General features: G+C 37.0%; 1 protein-coding gene across 3 annotated transcripts in view; it reads left to right on the top strand.

The window, feature by feature from the left end:
* The window catches only part of APC (APC regulator of WNT signaling pathway), an 88,253-nt gene that overhangs the window by 43,897 nt on the left and 27,564 nt on the right, over positions 1-16,792 (top strand). For all 3 annotated transcript variants that reach the window (XM_030466677.1, XM_030466678.1, XM_030466676.1), the window contains exons 3-7: positions 2,748-2,832; positions 3,741-3,942; positions 9,180-9,288; positions 10,865-10,978; positions 13,451-13,534. In XM_030466677.1, the coding sequence (XP_030322537.1) occupies positions 2,748-2,832; positions 3,741-3,942; positions 9,180-9,288; positions 10,865-10,978; positions 13,451-13,534 (594 nt within the window). The remainder of the gene's footprint in view (positions 1-2,747; positions 2,833-3,740; positions 3,943-9,179; positions 9,289-10,864; positions 10,979-13,450; positions 13,535-16,792) is intronic.

Genomic DNA, 16,792 nt, shown 5'->3' with positions numbered 1-16,792 from the left:
CATGCACCAATACAGGTTGGGAGGAGAAAGGATTGATGGTAGCCCTGAGGAAGAAGGACTTGGGTATTCTGGTGGGTGAGAAGCTCAACATGAGCCATCAGTGTGTACTTGCAGCCCAAAAAGCCAACCATGTCCTGGGCTGCATTAGAAGAAGCACAGACAGCAGGTCAAGGGAGGTGATTCTCCCCCTCTACTCTGCTCTTGTGGGACCCCACCTGTAGTACTGTGTCCAGTTCTGGAGTCCCCAGCATAAGAAGGACATAGAGCTCCATGAGTGTGTCCAGAGGAGAGCCACAAAAATCATCAGAGGGCTGGAGCACCTCCCCTGTGAAGACAGACTTGAGGAAGTTGGGGTTGTTGAGCCTGGAGAAGAGGAGGCTCTGAGGTGACCTTATAGCAGCTTTCCAATACCTGAAGGGGGCCTACAAGAAAGCTGGGGTAGCACTTTTTACATGGGTGTGTAGTGAGAGGACAAGGGGTGGTGGTTTAAAACTTGAAGAGGGGAGATTTAGTTCAGACATTAGGAAGAAATTTTTGCTATGAGGTTGGTGAGACACTGGAACAGGCTACCCAGGGAAGTTGTGGTGCCCCCTCCCTGGTAGTGTTCAAGGCCAGGTTGGATGGGGCCTTGACCAACCTGGTCTGGTGGAAGGTGTCCCTGCCCATTCAGGGGGCTTGGAACTAGATGATCTTCAGTGCCCTGATCATATAATTTCTGAACTAGCAGAACTGCTATGCAGAGAGGTAAGAAAGAGGCTTCTAAGAAGGAAACCGGAGGATTGGATCTTTAGGCTGTGGTATTTTTCCCTCACCAAGGTGCATTTCTCAGAGGAACAGGATTAATAGATTATTTCTAAATTGAGCAGGCACTTCTTTTAGAAGCCAGCAAAGCTTCCAAGATCACTCCATGTATCCACGTTGCCCTTTTAGGCTTTTAAGCTAAGACTACCATCCAGAAATGTTACTTGACCTTATGTCAGATAATGTAGAAGTCCTTCTTGATAAGCACCAGATTACTTGCTTGTCTGACTTTGCTGACAAGGCAGGTGTTACTTAGAAGAGGTGGCTGGGCCATATGGATAATGAGGATGCCCTTGATCGTACTTAAAAACACAAGCACAGTGGAGTGGTCATGCCAAGAGTAGTGATTTAATCACACCAGACTTGATTCTAAAGGTTACACCAGTATTAACATGCATTACAGCAAGAGGCAGATCTGTAGATTAATTATGTTGAGGACCAAGCATGCATGCTATGTATGTTTCATGGGATTTTGGTTGAGGACTAGCTCCAGCCTGGAGGCATGGAGGGAAAGCCCATTAGCAGTCTTGACTGCTGCCTTGGTTGAATTCAGTTCATGCTCTGAGATCACCCTGAAGCATGAACAAAAGTACAACTTGTAGGGCAGGATTTTTGGTACAAGGAACAACACTTTGAATATAGAAAAGCTCAGTAGTGTGTCTTTTTAAGTAATATCTTGAGTTGTTGCAGATGCCATTTTATTTCCTTTGAAAGCAGCAAAATGTATTTAAAAATTACCTTCTGTACAAATTACAAGAACCACAAATATTGACAGGTATGCCGGACTCTTAAAAAGCAAAACGGTGATGTGGAGATGTTTTACATTGTCTAAAATTCATTCATTCTGAACAGAAGTACAATTCTGGACATTGAGTCTATAAAAAGTATGAAGTAGCTTTCATTCTTTGGAGTTGGTTTCATTTCCTGACTGTTGCTGCTTCTAAAAATATTTTCTATGTCACAACATGAAAAATTATATTTTAAATTCCTGTAAGGGCTGTTTGCCTTGCAGCCAGTCTTTTCAGTGTGTTTTTACTATTGAAATATTTGCCATTATGGTATGGAAAAAGCATTCACTGACTTGCATTTAGTTTTCTACCTGAATTTAGGCCACTGAGCATTAGGGACACCGGGGGCTTACGGTCCCCTTTTAGTGTAGATATTGTTTAGTATGTGAATCTTTTTCTGCATTAGAAGTATGTTCCTTCAGCTGTATAATTCTATCATACATCATTTCCATAGCACATAGCAATATTCTTGGCTTTTAAGCTTTAGCTGCATGAAGACATTCTAAATCTCTCTTGCAGGCATGATGGTGGTGGTAGTAGTAGTAGTAAACCATATAATGTAAGACCATAAAGGAATCCTGAGGCTTTTCCTCAAGTGTGTGGTGGTGGTGGTAGCATTTTTTTGAGGGTAGCAGTAGTAGTTGAAAAAGCAATGTTACTGTCTTTGCTGGTGTACAGTGTTGTTAAAGCCTTACAGAATATAGATCCTGGGAGACGGTTCTGCTCTGATGTCTTTTAGGTTTTAAAAGTACAGTATTCAAGATAATTTACAATTTTTAGTTATGTACGCAGATTTTATTTTTACAAGACTAAATCTACATACACATATGGAGAAATTTAATTCATCTCTGCCTCCGTTTCTACATCGGTAAATTCAAGATAGCTGGTATTTGCTTTGAGAAGAGCTTTTTAATAAAGTTGGAATACCAGAGAGCATGAGTATTCAGGATATACTTTATCTTATGACAGTGCTTGGGGTACTACTGTAGAATATATTTGATAGCAATTACAACACTTGATCACTGCTCATGTGAAACACAGTTTACATTAATGTGTAAGTAGCTGTTGCTTAAATGTACACTTGAGGGCAGGGTAAGATGTATTTACTTTGTTGTTTATTATTTTAGGGATTTCTTAGTTAAGCCTGATTTCTTACAGGAGGTGCTGAAACAGCTGCAAGGAAGTATTGAAGATGAGGCAATAGCGTCTTCTGGACAAATTGACTTACTAGAACGACTTAAAGGTAAATCTAGGATTATGTTTTAAGTGGGTTCCTTTGTTTCTAAGTTTCTTCTTCAGAATAAAATTTTCTAACACAGCTGCATCTTCTTTCCAGTGCTGACCTTGATGGCTAGGTATAGTTTCAGTGCCTGTTATTTCTGCCAAGATTTTTAAAGACATACTCTAAAAAAAGTTATGTTCCTACATTTCTATACTTTTTGCTACAGTTACCCTAGGGCTTAATATAAATTGCTTTTGCTGTAACTTGCATGTCATTCAGTTATTCAGAAAAAATATGTTTGAGTTAATGATGGATTTTTTAAAATCTTTTTTTTTAACTTGCTTGTATGCCCTACCCTCTCCATGCTGCCTTACTGGAATTTGTGCTCTCTTCCCTAAAGTATGTCCCAGAGCACACACCATCCCATTAGAGGAGATCATACGTGCAAAGCAAGTCCGAATTCCCTATATATATGTACCCATTATCCCTGCCACCAAACCAGAAATGTCATAGGGGGTGTCTGTATTGGCAGGCCCTGTGCTGAATGGAGGTGTCATCATTTGTGTGATAATGAAGCATCTGCAGGACCTGTCAGAAAGAAGCTATTTAGGAAGTGTACCACAAAAACAATTCATATGACACTGATGCAGAACTCTGTCTTTTCCTAAGTCCTCTGGGAAAGAGGGAGGCAGGCTCATGTGGGAATTGGCAGGATTGCAGTTTGGCCATCTGCCCAAATGATTGACATTATTCAAGTGTACCATAAAGACCGGTTCTGTTCACATTATATTCTCTGTATTTCCATGCAAAACATTTCCAGTAAAAAATCGTCAATTTTTTTCAACAAAATAAAAAATTAAGGAGAAACTGTTTTTTAAATTTGCCCTGCTGAGCTTCAACTCTGCAAATGTTTGCTCTGTATTATCCAGAACTTAACTTGGAAAGTACCAACTTCCCGGGAGTGAAGTTAAGGCCAAAGGTGTCCGTGCGTTCATATGGGAGCCGGGAAGGGTCTGTGTCAAGCCGCTCAGGAGAGTGCAGTCCTGTTCCCATGGGATCGTTTCCAAGAAGAGGATTTATGAATGGAAGCAGAGAAAGCACTGGTTACTTAGAGGAGCTAGAAAAAGAGAGGTAAATGTAATTGTTGAATCCATCCAATATGGATTGACTTCTAATTTTAAAATTTTAACATGAAAGCTTACTGATACACCCAGTATTTAGCAGTCATGCCTGTGATTTTGATTGCTGGTATATTTATCTTGATAGGTAAGGAAGCCAGGAATCTACTTTATACTTAGATGCAGACACACACAAAAAATCTTGAAAACAACATACTGTTTCTACTGCTTAATATATTAATTTCCTTGTTACTCTTTTTTGGCTGAAGGTTATTTTAATTTTATCAGCAGCATCTGAAATACATTTAGAGAAGGAGGGAGTGGAGCATCTCAAACACCTTCAAATCTTCTGACCACTGTTGATTAATTCTGAAACTGTAACAATGTGATGGTGCTATCTGATGTTTTCTGTTGACAAAATCATGCGATTTCTTTTCTTGGAAGGTAATGTAACCACGTAAGAATGCACTTTCATGTCATAATGCAAATTTGCAGCACTTTATCAGTCCCTTACAAAGGAAATGCAAAGTAAGGGGCATGCAGCTGTTTCCACTGGTTGAATCTTAGTATCTTAAAATGAACCTGACTGAAATCCCAGATGTTTTCAGAGACCTGTGTGTAAGGCTGTCATTGACAGCTCCTTAATGGATGGGATTTCAAGATGGGCACTGCAAAACCAAATAAACAGCAGCGCCGTAGTTTTATACTGAGTGCCAGTTAACAAGGAAAAAGTCCACTTTGGAGTTAGAATACAAAGGTTTGGTGGTAATAAGTAGTTTGTAGGCAGTGCTTCAGAAACAGCTCCTCTTGAGGGCCCTTCCTTGTGTTCAGTAAGATTTTTGCAGTCAAGAGATGAAAGCAGTGCACTTCTCCTCTGAAGTACTGTGTCTGGATCCCTTTTGGTCCTAGCAGTTGAGTGAAAGTAATTTCCTCTGGGTCTGTACTTAACCTCTTCTGGGACCCACTCTGATTTTAATTTCCCGGGCCAGGAACACTAGTAATATTTCTACCATTGCATAAAATTTAGATTCCTGAGGAGCTACATAAGAATTTTCAGGAATTTGGGGATCTCCTCCCATTTGCTTATTCCAGTCTTCAGAATCTACTGTCATTCTCGATGTTAAAAAAAGATGTATTTATGTTCTTCCAGTGTTTTTTTTTTACTGCATGTGATACTAAAATCTTGAAGTGCAGTTATTCAAGTGAATTCCAAGTCACTTCGAGCAGGGAGTATTAACTTATAGCAACTGAATTTTCCCAAGCTGGTTAGCACTTCTTATTTATGATCTGTGATCCTTACCTGCTCAGGTGGTTTCTAGGGTCCTAGTTCTTCGGAAACTCTTCTTGGCAATAAAGACATCTTAGACAATGAACTCATTTTTGTTACAAGTGACACTGAAAAAGATGATAAGGATATTTTAATTTCACATGAGCTTAAGCAGTTTTGCTGTCAACAGCTGATGGGGTAAAGATTTGTGCCATGTGAAAGATGATCTCTAGAGGAATGGCAAGATCAGTGGCCATTAGTGAAATGATGGATAATCCAAACTGCCCAATTCTCTATGCTGTTTTGGGGTATGTGTAGGAACATGTAGGGCATTGATGTGGACCTTGGGTACCCAAATTAATTAAATTCTGATAAATAAAAAATTAATCAGAACTTGGTGTGGTGTGTGTAGGATCATGCATCTGAAATCACTACAATCTTGAAAGAAAATTATCCACTTACACTTTCCTATGCTTTGTGTCTGGATTTGTTTGATGTTTCTACTCAGTTTCTGTGTGTCTAAATGTATTTATAAATGTATGTTATTTGCTAATAGAATTTTTTCGGGAGCTTAAACAGACTTTCAAAGAACTTACGGAATTTGACAAGCCTCAAAATATAAAAATTACTTAGAAGAAAATATTTTTTGGCATCTGCAGTGGGGGAACATTTCCACACAGTATCTGGCATAGTGGGAAAGTATATGCTGCTTGTGGGGAGCAGTGTTTGGGTGAGAACCAAGTCATATAATTAACTGTGTGTGAACCTGGCCAATTGACAAAAAGTTTATTAATAAACTAATTCACTAGATGTTTATTAATGTAAACAAGAGAGACAAGAAAAACTGAAGAAATACTTTCCTTGGCTAAAAGGGATCCTCTGACAGAAGGAATATTAATCAGTTAATTCACTTACCAGACTGAAGGTGAAGTTGCCTGTTTCTCACTTGCTTAGCTTTTCTCTAATTTCAAATTCAAAAAAAGAACAGAAAAAAGTGGTGTATGTATGTTTCTAGATTGTCAATTTAGAATGCACTATTCATTAAATATCTCCTGCTTTCTGTCTGGTTATTCCCAGATATAGTTGGTAACACACTAACAATAAGAGAATCTCTCTGAGAGCATGTTACATTTTTTTTCTTGGTTTGCCTTTTGCAGTAAGTTTAAGCATTTCACCTTTTCATGTTCTGCAATTTACATTAAAGTTGATAGTCTTATGATTAATTTATATGAAAATGTCTGTGTGTCTTTTTTATTCTTTCTGCTTTGTGCCACTCCTTTTTTATTTTCTTAGTGTTGTTCTTGAGCATTTTCTCTTGTCTCATGACTTCTTTCTCCCCCTACTTATATTCTATTGAGTTGACTGGATGACTTACCTTACACCTTTACATCTATCCTTTTTGAGTTTTCCTTTTGAAATGAAAATGGAAGTGTTACTTTTAATTGTAATTTACATAATGCAAGTAGAGTAGCATACAGTTTATTTCCCTTCTTTTTAACAGGGAATAATATAGACACAGTTATGCAGAAAATATTCCAAAAGAAGAAACTAGCTTTCCACATTCATTCAGCTTTATATATTGTTGGGACTGTCAAAAAATACCACAGTAAAGAAGCCTTTTGAAATACCCAGTCCTCAGACAAGCAGTTCAAATTGGAAAGTTTTTGTTAACTCAAAATACTGTAAAGTTCAAAAAAACTTGCCACATTTTCTCGGATACTATGAAAATGCTGGTGTAAAGAATTTCTATAGTATAAAAGGATAGAATAACTATGCTGGGGTTTTCCATCCATTTTTTTGCCATGATCAGCAACAGTTCTTCCACTGTAAATGCTCCTCTAACCTCAGGAGGTTCTAGAATGCTAGCTCCTACTCATACGTATGACTGATGTGCTTACCTAATAGTAATATTAAGCATGGGGAGAAGTTTTTCAGACACATCTATAGAGACTTGCTTCTTTTTTTCAAGGAAATTGAAGTGCAGCCTTAAAGACATCGTTACAACCTGAATTCTTGTGGAGCTGTGATAGCAAACTAGTAATCCCAAATAAAGCATTGCTCAGACAATATTATTAAAAGTTACACTGTTAAGTTAAAGGAGTTGGCCTTGGGTAATACATTATGTTGTTCAGGGAGCACTGATATTTCTTAAGTTATTTTCTTGCTTCAAGCATCTGTTGTGCATGTCAAAACAGATTGAATGATAGTGTCTCACAAACTGAATATCCTATGTTTTACAAGAGGAACTTAATCACATGTTCACTTAGCTGAAAGTAATCCCTCCAGTTGCTACTACCAGTTCTTTGACAGAAGCAAAATTAGACAGTTATTTCATATTTGCAAGTCCTCACTGGTAAAATACTTTCTATAAGAATTGCATTAATTGTGCTTTTGCAAATTTGATTTCACAACCTGGACACTGCCCATTGTGTGGGCATCTGAGGTGGTAAAAGGAGAAGCCATGCAGAGTGCCTCTGTGTACAGAGATCACCCAGGGTATATATTGAAAGTATGGACAAATGGAATGCCAAGAAAACTACTTTCCTCCCAGGCTTATCCTGAGCACTTATCTATTAGCTTTTCCTTCAGTCTGTCTAAAGGACTTAAGGAATTCCTGCCAGACCCATTCTTGTGGCTGATAAATTACTGTTTTCCTGTAATCTTGCTACAGATTCCTATAACAGTATGGTAGTTGTTTGTAGCTTCTTTGCACTAATTATGATTGTAAACCTTTCAGATATAAGAGGTGCCCCATAAATAACATAATGTGTAGTCCTGACATTTTGAAAACAGTTCTGTTTAAACGTAACTTGAATCAAATTTGAAACTTTGTCATTCTGCTCCCATTTAAAAACATTCTGCTCTCTTGAATACTTTTTCATTCTGTTCCAGTTGTAGGGAGAGATCCTGACAGTTTTCAATTTTCTGTTTGAATACTGGGTCAGGGTGCTTGGTTATAGAGTATGAATATTAAGTCATCAAAACCAGTTCAAAACATTTTAAAAACAGGAACTAAATGAAGCATCCTTAAAAGTACATACTATAAAATTCTTTCTTCTACACAATGTTCTGTCATATATTGTCTTTCTCTCAAATCATTACTGAGATGCATTATTGAAGTAGTCAGGGGAAATATGTAATTTTGGTATATGCTATGTTTTTATTCCTGAATGACTTGTAGCAATTACCCACAGTGCTTTTGTGTGTATTCTGAAGGTTCATATCACTTGCTTAGGAAGATCACAAACTGAGTTTAGAGAGAGAGATCTGGAAGTTTAAGTGGTGGGAAATAATACTGGGAAAACTTGTATGTGGATGTTTATCTTCTGACTAAATGTTGATTTTTAGCATTTCTGTTAATGAACAATATTAAAAGAATGCTCAGAAGAACAGTCGGAAGAAGAATGCTCAAAGAGAAATTATAAGAAATCATAACATTATATTAAAAACAAACAAGCCCACAAAAGGACCCAAGAGTGGCTATTCCGTACAGTGTACATCTTTTGAAAATTACTACAAAAAGGAATGCTGTATAGCTATACTGATAACATTTACAATTGTCTAAATATAGTTCATGAAGGACTGACAAAATAGTATGCAAAGTGTCTAGTAGATTATTTTCTTGGAGCTCTGGATATATTAATCTTATCTTTCTCATATACCACTCAGTTATGCAGTATGCTTTTAATATCCATTTAAAATATTTTAAATAGCTTAAAGATACCTTGTCTATAAAATCTGATGAAAAATACTCTTTTAAATATTTTTAGTTCTCACAGAAGTAGCTTGATTTTACCCATAATGGTGGTATGAGTGACAAAGTTGTTAAGGAGACATTGGAAAGGTGGATCAGATAATTTAGTGCCCTATTCACGTGCTTAACTTTTTTTTAATGGGTATCAATGCCTATTTCTGGGTTTGCACATGGTAAGTAGATCTTAATGGCGAGACATTTTCCACTTCTGGTTGGTTTTTTTTTCTAGATCTCTTTTGCTTGCGGAGCTTGAGAAGGAGGAGAAAGAAAAGGACTGGTATTATGCCCAGCTTCAGAACCTGACTAAAAGGATTGATAGTCTCCCCCTTACTGAAAATGTAAGTACCTTCTGTATTGCTGATGAGCTTAAGTACCTTCTGTATGCTTAGTCAAGTATCTGTGCTATCATCCTTACTTTAATACTGTATATATTTTTTGCATTTGGTGACATTATCGGCTATAATTTTAATTTAAAACATTCACTATGTAAAGCTTACTTAAGTAATTTTTTTCAAGTAATTTTTTTAACAAATTTCATTTCATATCCATCAGTATAAGTGGCAATGATGGTGAGGAATGCTGAAAAGCTTTTATGACAAATTAATTACATATCACTGTGCTGTTTCTTTAACTTTTTCTACCAAAGGACTTTTCTCTATTCATTCTTTTATTTAGTGGATTCTTCTAGCACAGGAGCTCTTCATTCAAAACTGCAAGCAAAGTGGTGCTATAGGCTCTGCAGCTATTGCTGCTCTGAGCTTTTACCTTGGCATCTCCAAAGTATTTATAATAAGTTACCATTATCTGCAATAATGAAGGTGTCTTATATCCCATATAGTACAGCTGTTACTGTTGTCAGACCTCAGCAGCTTGGATGTATTTGTAGTGCATTCCTTCACACATACAGTGTTGGGAAGACCTGGTTGCCTGTCTTAACAGAGTCATACCTGTTAAGTTCACACCAGTTAAGTTCATACCAGTCACAATTCTGGAAATGTGAAGAGAAAATTGAAACATTTCCATGTTGGACTTCAGTGAAATCTAACTGAGTCGTGGCTGAGCTTATGAGAGCGCTAGAAGGTGAGAAAGTCTGAGAAGGGCATTGAAGCAAGTGCAGCCCATTCCCAAAGGCACTGTGTCAGCTGTATCTGTGTCACTCTAGCATAGGTTTTAAGATTGTGTTTCTAGTTTCATGTATAATGAATTAACTTGGCTCTTAATGTGATTAGAATGTCTTAACATTTACACTAGGTCTGTTTTGTGGTAATTTCAATCCATCACTACTTACTCCAGCCACAGCAGAATGACAGGTGCCGCTTAGTAGCATTTTATATATTTGTAGATGGTTGACTCTCTGAATTTACTTTGGTGAGGTCTTCTTGGAGGAGTGCTCTTGAACACCTACTTGTAAACTGAGTAATTGTCCAAGACCAGTGAAATGCTTTGCTCATGCTTTGAAAAGTCTTATCAGTTGGAGTGTTTTCCCCTAAATGGATTTTTTTTCTCCTGAATTGAGCACTTGTGATTTTTTCAGTTGGATACTTAAAAATAGGGACAGATAGCAGTAATATGAACACCATCACCATGTGCAGTAGGAAGATATCTCTGAGTATTTTTGAAGATACTAATGGCACACATAACAGTTTTGCTGGTATCTTGACAAAATATGTAACCAGATGTTCCAGGCTACCGTCTCAATGTTTATCTATTTTGGTTAATCATTTGACAAAACTTGAAGGTAGTCTCTTGTTGAACACCTTTAATGACGCAGTCATGTTTTCAGGTTCAGTTACACATTTTGTTTGTTTATGAAGTCTGTTATGAAAAAGTAATTGTTCTATTCTTGTTCAGAGAAATAAATCATTTATTAAAAATGTTATTTACTAAAATGCCTTCCCTATACTTTAATTTCAGTTCTCCTTGCAAACAGATATGACCAGAAGGCAGCTGGAGTATGAGGCAAGGCAAATCAGAGCTGCAATGGAAGAACAACTAGGTACTTGTCAGGACATGGAGAAGCGTGCACAGGTATTGGTCTTTCATTGCTACACGAAATAAAAAAGGTTTTCCTCCATCTTTATTTGAGTATTGGTAGTAGTACTTTAAACTGTGTATAAAGACAACGATAACTTATAGCATTTAGTTAGCCTTACAAATACAGATAGCAGAACACAAAATAACTACTCAGCAAAAAATACCATCCTTAGCCTGTTTAAACAAGACTTGTGAGCAGACAGCAGACAAATTCTTAAAAATAAAATATTTCTTTAATTATTATGTACTTATAATTTATAACAACTTTAGCTTCAAACAGACATATATTCACAACTGCTTTATTTTGCATCTGTCATGCTCAGTATTCTCATGCTTTTAAGTTCAGAATGTAACTCAGAATGTGTTTATGTGGAACCTGTAAATGGAGCACTCAGTTGTTTGCTTGTTATAAAAAGTATTCCCCCACAGTAACTGATGGATAATTTGAGTTATTTATTACCACTTATTTCCAGAGATGTTAAGTAACCATCTTGGTAAGATGACAGGGTTTTTTTATTATTAATGCTATAAAAATAAATCCTCTCAATAAAAATAGTCTCAGGCTCTATTTTTCTCACTAGGTTTACTCTACACAAATTTTTGCACAAAAAGAAACATTTCTAACTAATTTGGTTTATAGCAAGTAAGTAATTTAAGTTTAAAGTAAGTAATTTAATTGGGATTTTTCAGAAAATTCATATGGTTGTAAAAATAGATATTCTGCAACTGTTAGGTACCTACATAAAGGCTCTGTAGACTTTTCCTACTCCGACAGACCCAAGTTTAATCTTCCTGGATGACTGCCTCTGATCTGGAAGCTGTATGACTGTGTTATCATGGTTTATCAGCAGCACTCATGCACTGCATGGCTTCAGCCAGTCCCGAGAGAGAGAAGAGCAGACTTGAGATTGTCTGCAGGTGCCTGCTTAGCTCTGTCGCAGAAGAAAGTGTTACTCATTGGCTCCAGAACTTCTAGGAAAGTTCTCTTACTTCTAACAAACTTCAGCTAGAGTAAGATGAAATAAGCTAAATAGGTGGGATAGGCTGCTGGTAAAATTCTAAACATAATCAGAGAATTAATTAAATTTTTTGGAGAAAAAAATTGTAGTTTCATCGCTAAGAAGGTAATAAAGTTGTCCCTGATGTAGTACTTCCCTGTGTATTCTTTTTAAATTTTAAGTGGTAAAAAGGTATACCAAGATGTTGAAATACTTAGTTTTCTGAATGAATCTCTGCCCAAGGGATTATCACACCTGTTTTACTCTCTCTATATATGTGTGTAACACATGCTTACAAAAATTGCAGTGGCTATAGTGATTATATAAAGATTATGAAATAGGAAGTAGCTACTTCTGCATGTGCTTCTTGTGAAATTGACTGGTAATATCCTTTGGTTTCATTTATCAAGAACAGCTGCCAAAGCTGTATAGAGGTCTATTGGTGTACAAATACATAAAAGCAAATTCTTAATTATTTCACTTGATACTTGAATGTGCAAACTGAAAGATTCATGTTTGGCAAGTATACTGAACTTGCTAGTTTTTCAACTTTCTTTCTGCTCTGTATTTTTTTTCCACCCTGATTGTGACACACCCTACAATGCAAAATGTGGATTGAGAGAACAGTTCAGCTATATCAAGGCTGGCATTGTAGTAAGAGTCCCAAAGATGTAATTAGCTGATAACCTGCTGTTGCTCAGGTAACAGAGGCACTGGCCACCCTTTCTCCTGGACCTTAAAATAATGACCTCCCTCTTTCATCTCTCATGTTTGGGCTTTGTTTCCCTTAACCTCCTCTTCCTGAAACAAGCTGGCTCACAGCAAATAGCTGTTGATGCTCTCTCTTGTAAAGATTGTACACAAGCACAATATTATTCAGAATGATGCACTGAAAGACTGGTAGCAATCTTAGCTTCTTTAATTATTTACACCAACTTGCAGTATTCCCTGAAGTTTATAATTTCACATGGTAGTTCTTATTTGGGGGGAAAAAAAAAAGCAAATTAGCTATGTGTTGCTTTTACTTATTCCAGTGTTTTAGCCTAAATATTTAGTAGGAAGTAGAAGAAAACCTAATTACCATAAAATAAAATACAGACTGAAAAAATTTTTACATAGAAATTTTTTTTATTTCATGCCAGAACAAGAAGGATCTCATTTTTTGAGGCTTAGAGTTCCTTAAAATCTGAAAATAAATGATCATTCTCATAAGACTTTATAGAATTAGAGAACCATAGACTCAATGAGGTTAGAAAAGAGTTTCATATTAAAATCCCAACAACTCAGCCATGTTCTGATTGCTTACAATCATGCCTGTGTTTTATTATGGAGAACACTTGATTTACCAAACAAGTCAAGTATTTTTGTGGGCAGCTGTATTTGCAAAGAACTCTTCATGTTGTCATTCTATACAGTAAGTAAAAGGAGTTTCTGAACAAAATCTAAAATGAAAATGCATTCATTTCAGGCAAGGGTGGCGAGAATTCAACAAATAGAGAAGGACATTCTCCGTATACGACAGCTCCTGCAATCACAAACAGCTGAAGCAAAGGTTAGTGAGCATTTACTTAATGTCTTTTCACTATGGTATGTATCTTTTATTTTTCAAAAAAAAAATGCAGATTACTTTGATAAAGTAATAGGCAGAATTATTTCTATCAGCTAGTGATGTCACAGTTAACTAGTCAATATACTAAGGGTGTTACTTGTTAGGGGTTGCTTTTTGCCACTGAATTCTGAGGATGAAATAATTGGATCACTCTTCATGCTACTATTGAACTTTAATCACTAAAGATAAGTAAGAGCTTAAGTGCAAGGTACTATAAAGACTGAGTCATGGTTTTAGCAAATAACAATAATCAATTGTACATGCCTTTCTAAATATGAATCTCTTATATACACCTTCATGGTTTGCATATCTTTTGAGATAGATTAGATTTTAAAAAGGGTGAATACAGCTTCTGCCATTTTTAGTGTTTAAGATTGGTTTCTATACTAAGAGATACGAGGGAATGTTTGCTGTATATTATGAAGTCCATGGTAGTCATTGCTGCTAGGAAAAACTGCTGTCAAAATTCTTTTAAGGTGACCTCCATTTCTTTTACTAATACATGAAATATAACTTGTATGTTGGACCCGAGTATTTTATGGTTTGTTTTCACACAAAATAATCACTATAAACACTCAGGGCACCCTTTGGGTTTTCATAACTTCGAGATTGTGAGGAAAATCTGTTTTTTTAAGTGAAGCAAATGCCAGTGTGTATAATTAAAGTTGCCTTCTCTTTTGACATAGTAGCCAATCCAGGCAATTTATACACATTGAGATCCTCCTGAGCATTCTCTTCTCCAGGCTGAATAATCTCAACACACTCAGCCTCTGCTTATATTCCAGTCCCATAAGCACCTTTGTGGCCTTGCACAGGACTTGCATCAGTAAGTCCCTCCCTTTAGTGTACTGGGGAGACCAGACTGGGACATACTAGTCCAGATCCAGCCCAAATGGCTGAGTGGAGGGAAAGGATCACCTCCCTCAGCCTGCAGGCAATGGACTTCTTAATGCAGCCCAGGACACTGTTGGGCTTGTTGCAAGGTTCCATTGCTAGTATGTTCAGCATGTCCACTAGGACCCCCAGGTCTCATGCCAAGCTGCTTTCATGCTGGGCAGCCCCCAGCATGTTTTGGTGCCTGGGGTTGTTACTCCCCAGGTGCAGGACTTGGCACTTCCCCTTGTTGAACTGTATGAGGTTCCTGTCAGCCTGTTTCTGCAGCCTGTCCATGTCATTCTGAAAGGTGGCTGAACCATCTTGTGTATCAGCTTCTCCTCCAAGTTTCCTGTCATCTGCATACTTGGTGAGAGTGCACTGTGCCCCAGCATCCAGGTCATAAATGAAGATGCTGAGCAGTACTGGTCCCAGTACTGATTCCTGGGGTACATCACTGCTGACTTCCCTCCAGCTGTACTCTGTGCTACTGATTGCACCTCTGTGGTGCCCAGCTGTTCTGCCAGTTTTCAGTCTACATCAGTATATCTTCTAGGATAAAACTGAATATCATACTGCACCATAAAAGTAGCTTTTGGAAATCAATGAGTGGAGAAGATTTTGACTCACATGTTAGCATTTTTTTGAGGGGCTGGCAAACTACTAAGTCTTGAAAGTAACTGAAGTAACTGCAAATAATGGTACCTTCAAATTTTGCAAGACTTCTGTTAGATATGTTGCAGTATTTTCATAATAAAGTTTGAAATCCTCTGTGGAGTTAGACCCCTCTGAGGAGAATATCTGCCAGGTACAAATCTGAATTATTTGGAAAAAAAAAAAAAAAAGCAAACACTTGGCAAGTGCTTAATACAAGGTTTTCAATTTGTTACATTGGTACAGACCTTTCTTTCATTTGAGATTTGTGAAGTGTTTTCATTGGGCAGTGTAGTGTGGATAAAATATAAAGGATTTACTCTGTCCAGAGATAATGTTCAGCAAGCTTCAGACCATTTTAACTCCAATGGACAGGATTTATCAAGGTTTTGACTTACTAGACTTTCATTTTTCTTTTGCTCAACTGTAGCAAAATTTTCATTTTTACAATTACTTATTTTTCTTTATTGTGTTATTCTTTGCTGCCATCTTTTTTACACCTGAATGTGTATTTTGTCTAATGTGAATTAATGGAAAAATAAGCATTTTTTTGGTATCCAGGAAATAACACTGTATCTGTACTTTTCAATACATGGAAGAGTAGTTGAATTCTGGGGGTAAAAACAGTGGTTTATGAATAGAAGAGTCATCTGTACTAAGAAATGCACAGAGAGCTGCTTTAGCACTTATGTTGACAACATATTAGGTAAAATTATTTGCAGTTGTTAATCTTAGCAAAGACTATAAAGGCCTACTGTGTTTGCAGATGTAATATATGTACTGTGGCTGCAAAAGCTAAAAACTAGCTGAAGATTTATTATTTTTCTGCTAGTAAATACAGGGAAATTAATATTTGATATGTGGTAGTTACTGATGGCTTCAGAAACACCTCAAAGACAGTGGCAAACAAGATGGAGGGAGCACGGTCTCTTCCATAGGCACGTGAAGTCTTCCACTGTTTTGTTGCAAGAGCAAGAAAGCATCCTCCATGAAAGTGACTTTGTGTGGTGCCAGAATTCAGAAAAGGCAGAGAGATATAAATCCAGCTTACACCTCTTAAAAAATCATGCCTCAAACTAGGTGGCGGTGTTTAAATCAAGGGACCTGGGTGCTGTTCTCCAGCTGCTGTATCTGATGTAGAGGCCTGCTGCTGCTTCCATGTTCTGGTGCTTTGCTGATGTGGTTGGCAGTTTATATATTTTCATCCTCAGGTCCTGAATCCAGTGTTAAAAGGCAGTGCGAAGGGGGAACATACTTCTAGTGGATATACTATCTTTATTAACACTAGTAACCCACAGTCCGTCAGATGAAAATTAATTTATTTCCAGTGATGCTGTATCTGCACAAAAATGTATTTTAGTAATTCATGTGTGTATGGATACATACTCTTTTTATTGATGCACATATAAAAAAAATACATGTTGGTACTTACATTTAACATATTACTATATTTATAATAAATATATATTCATAATATTTAAAATTAATCCATTTTCAATAAATACTTGCTATCTGCTGCCTATTTTTTTGTTAACTCCTCTGAGCCAGTCTGCATGAAGAGAACAGCTTCTCACTGAAAATTACTTAAGCACCTGAAGTGGTAAAAAATGCTTTGCTAGATTCTTGAAGATTTTACATTCCAGCCCAGCCAGTGACTCAGTGGGACAATAATCT

Source organism: Calypte anna, chromosome Z (genome assembly GCF_003957555.1).
Source record: "Calypte anna isolate BGI_N300 chromosome Z, bCalAnn1_v1.p, whole genome shotgun sequence".
NCBI classification, from domain to species: Eukaryota; Metazoa; Chordata; class Aves; order Apodiformes; family Trochilidae; genus Calypte; species Calypte anna.
This window is presented reverse-complemented; position numbering and strand designations above follow the sequence as displayed.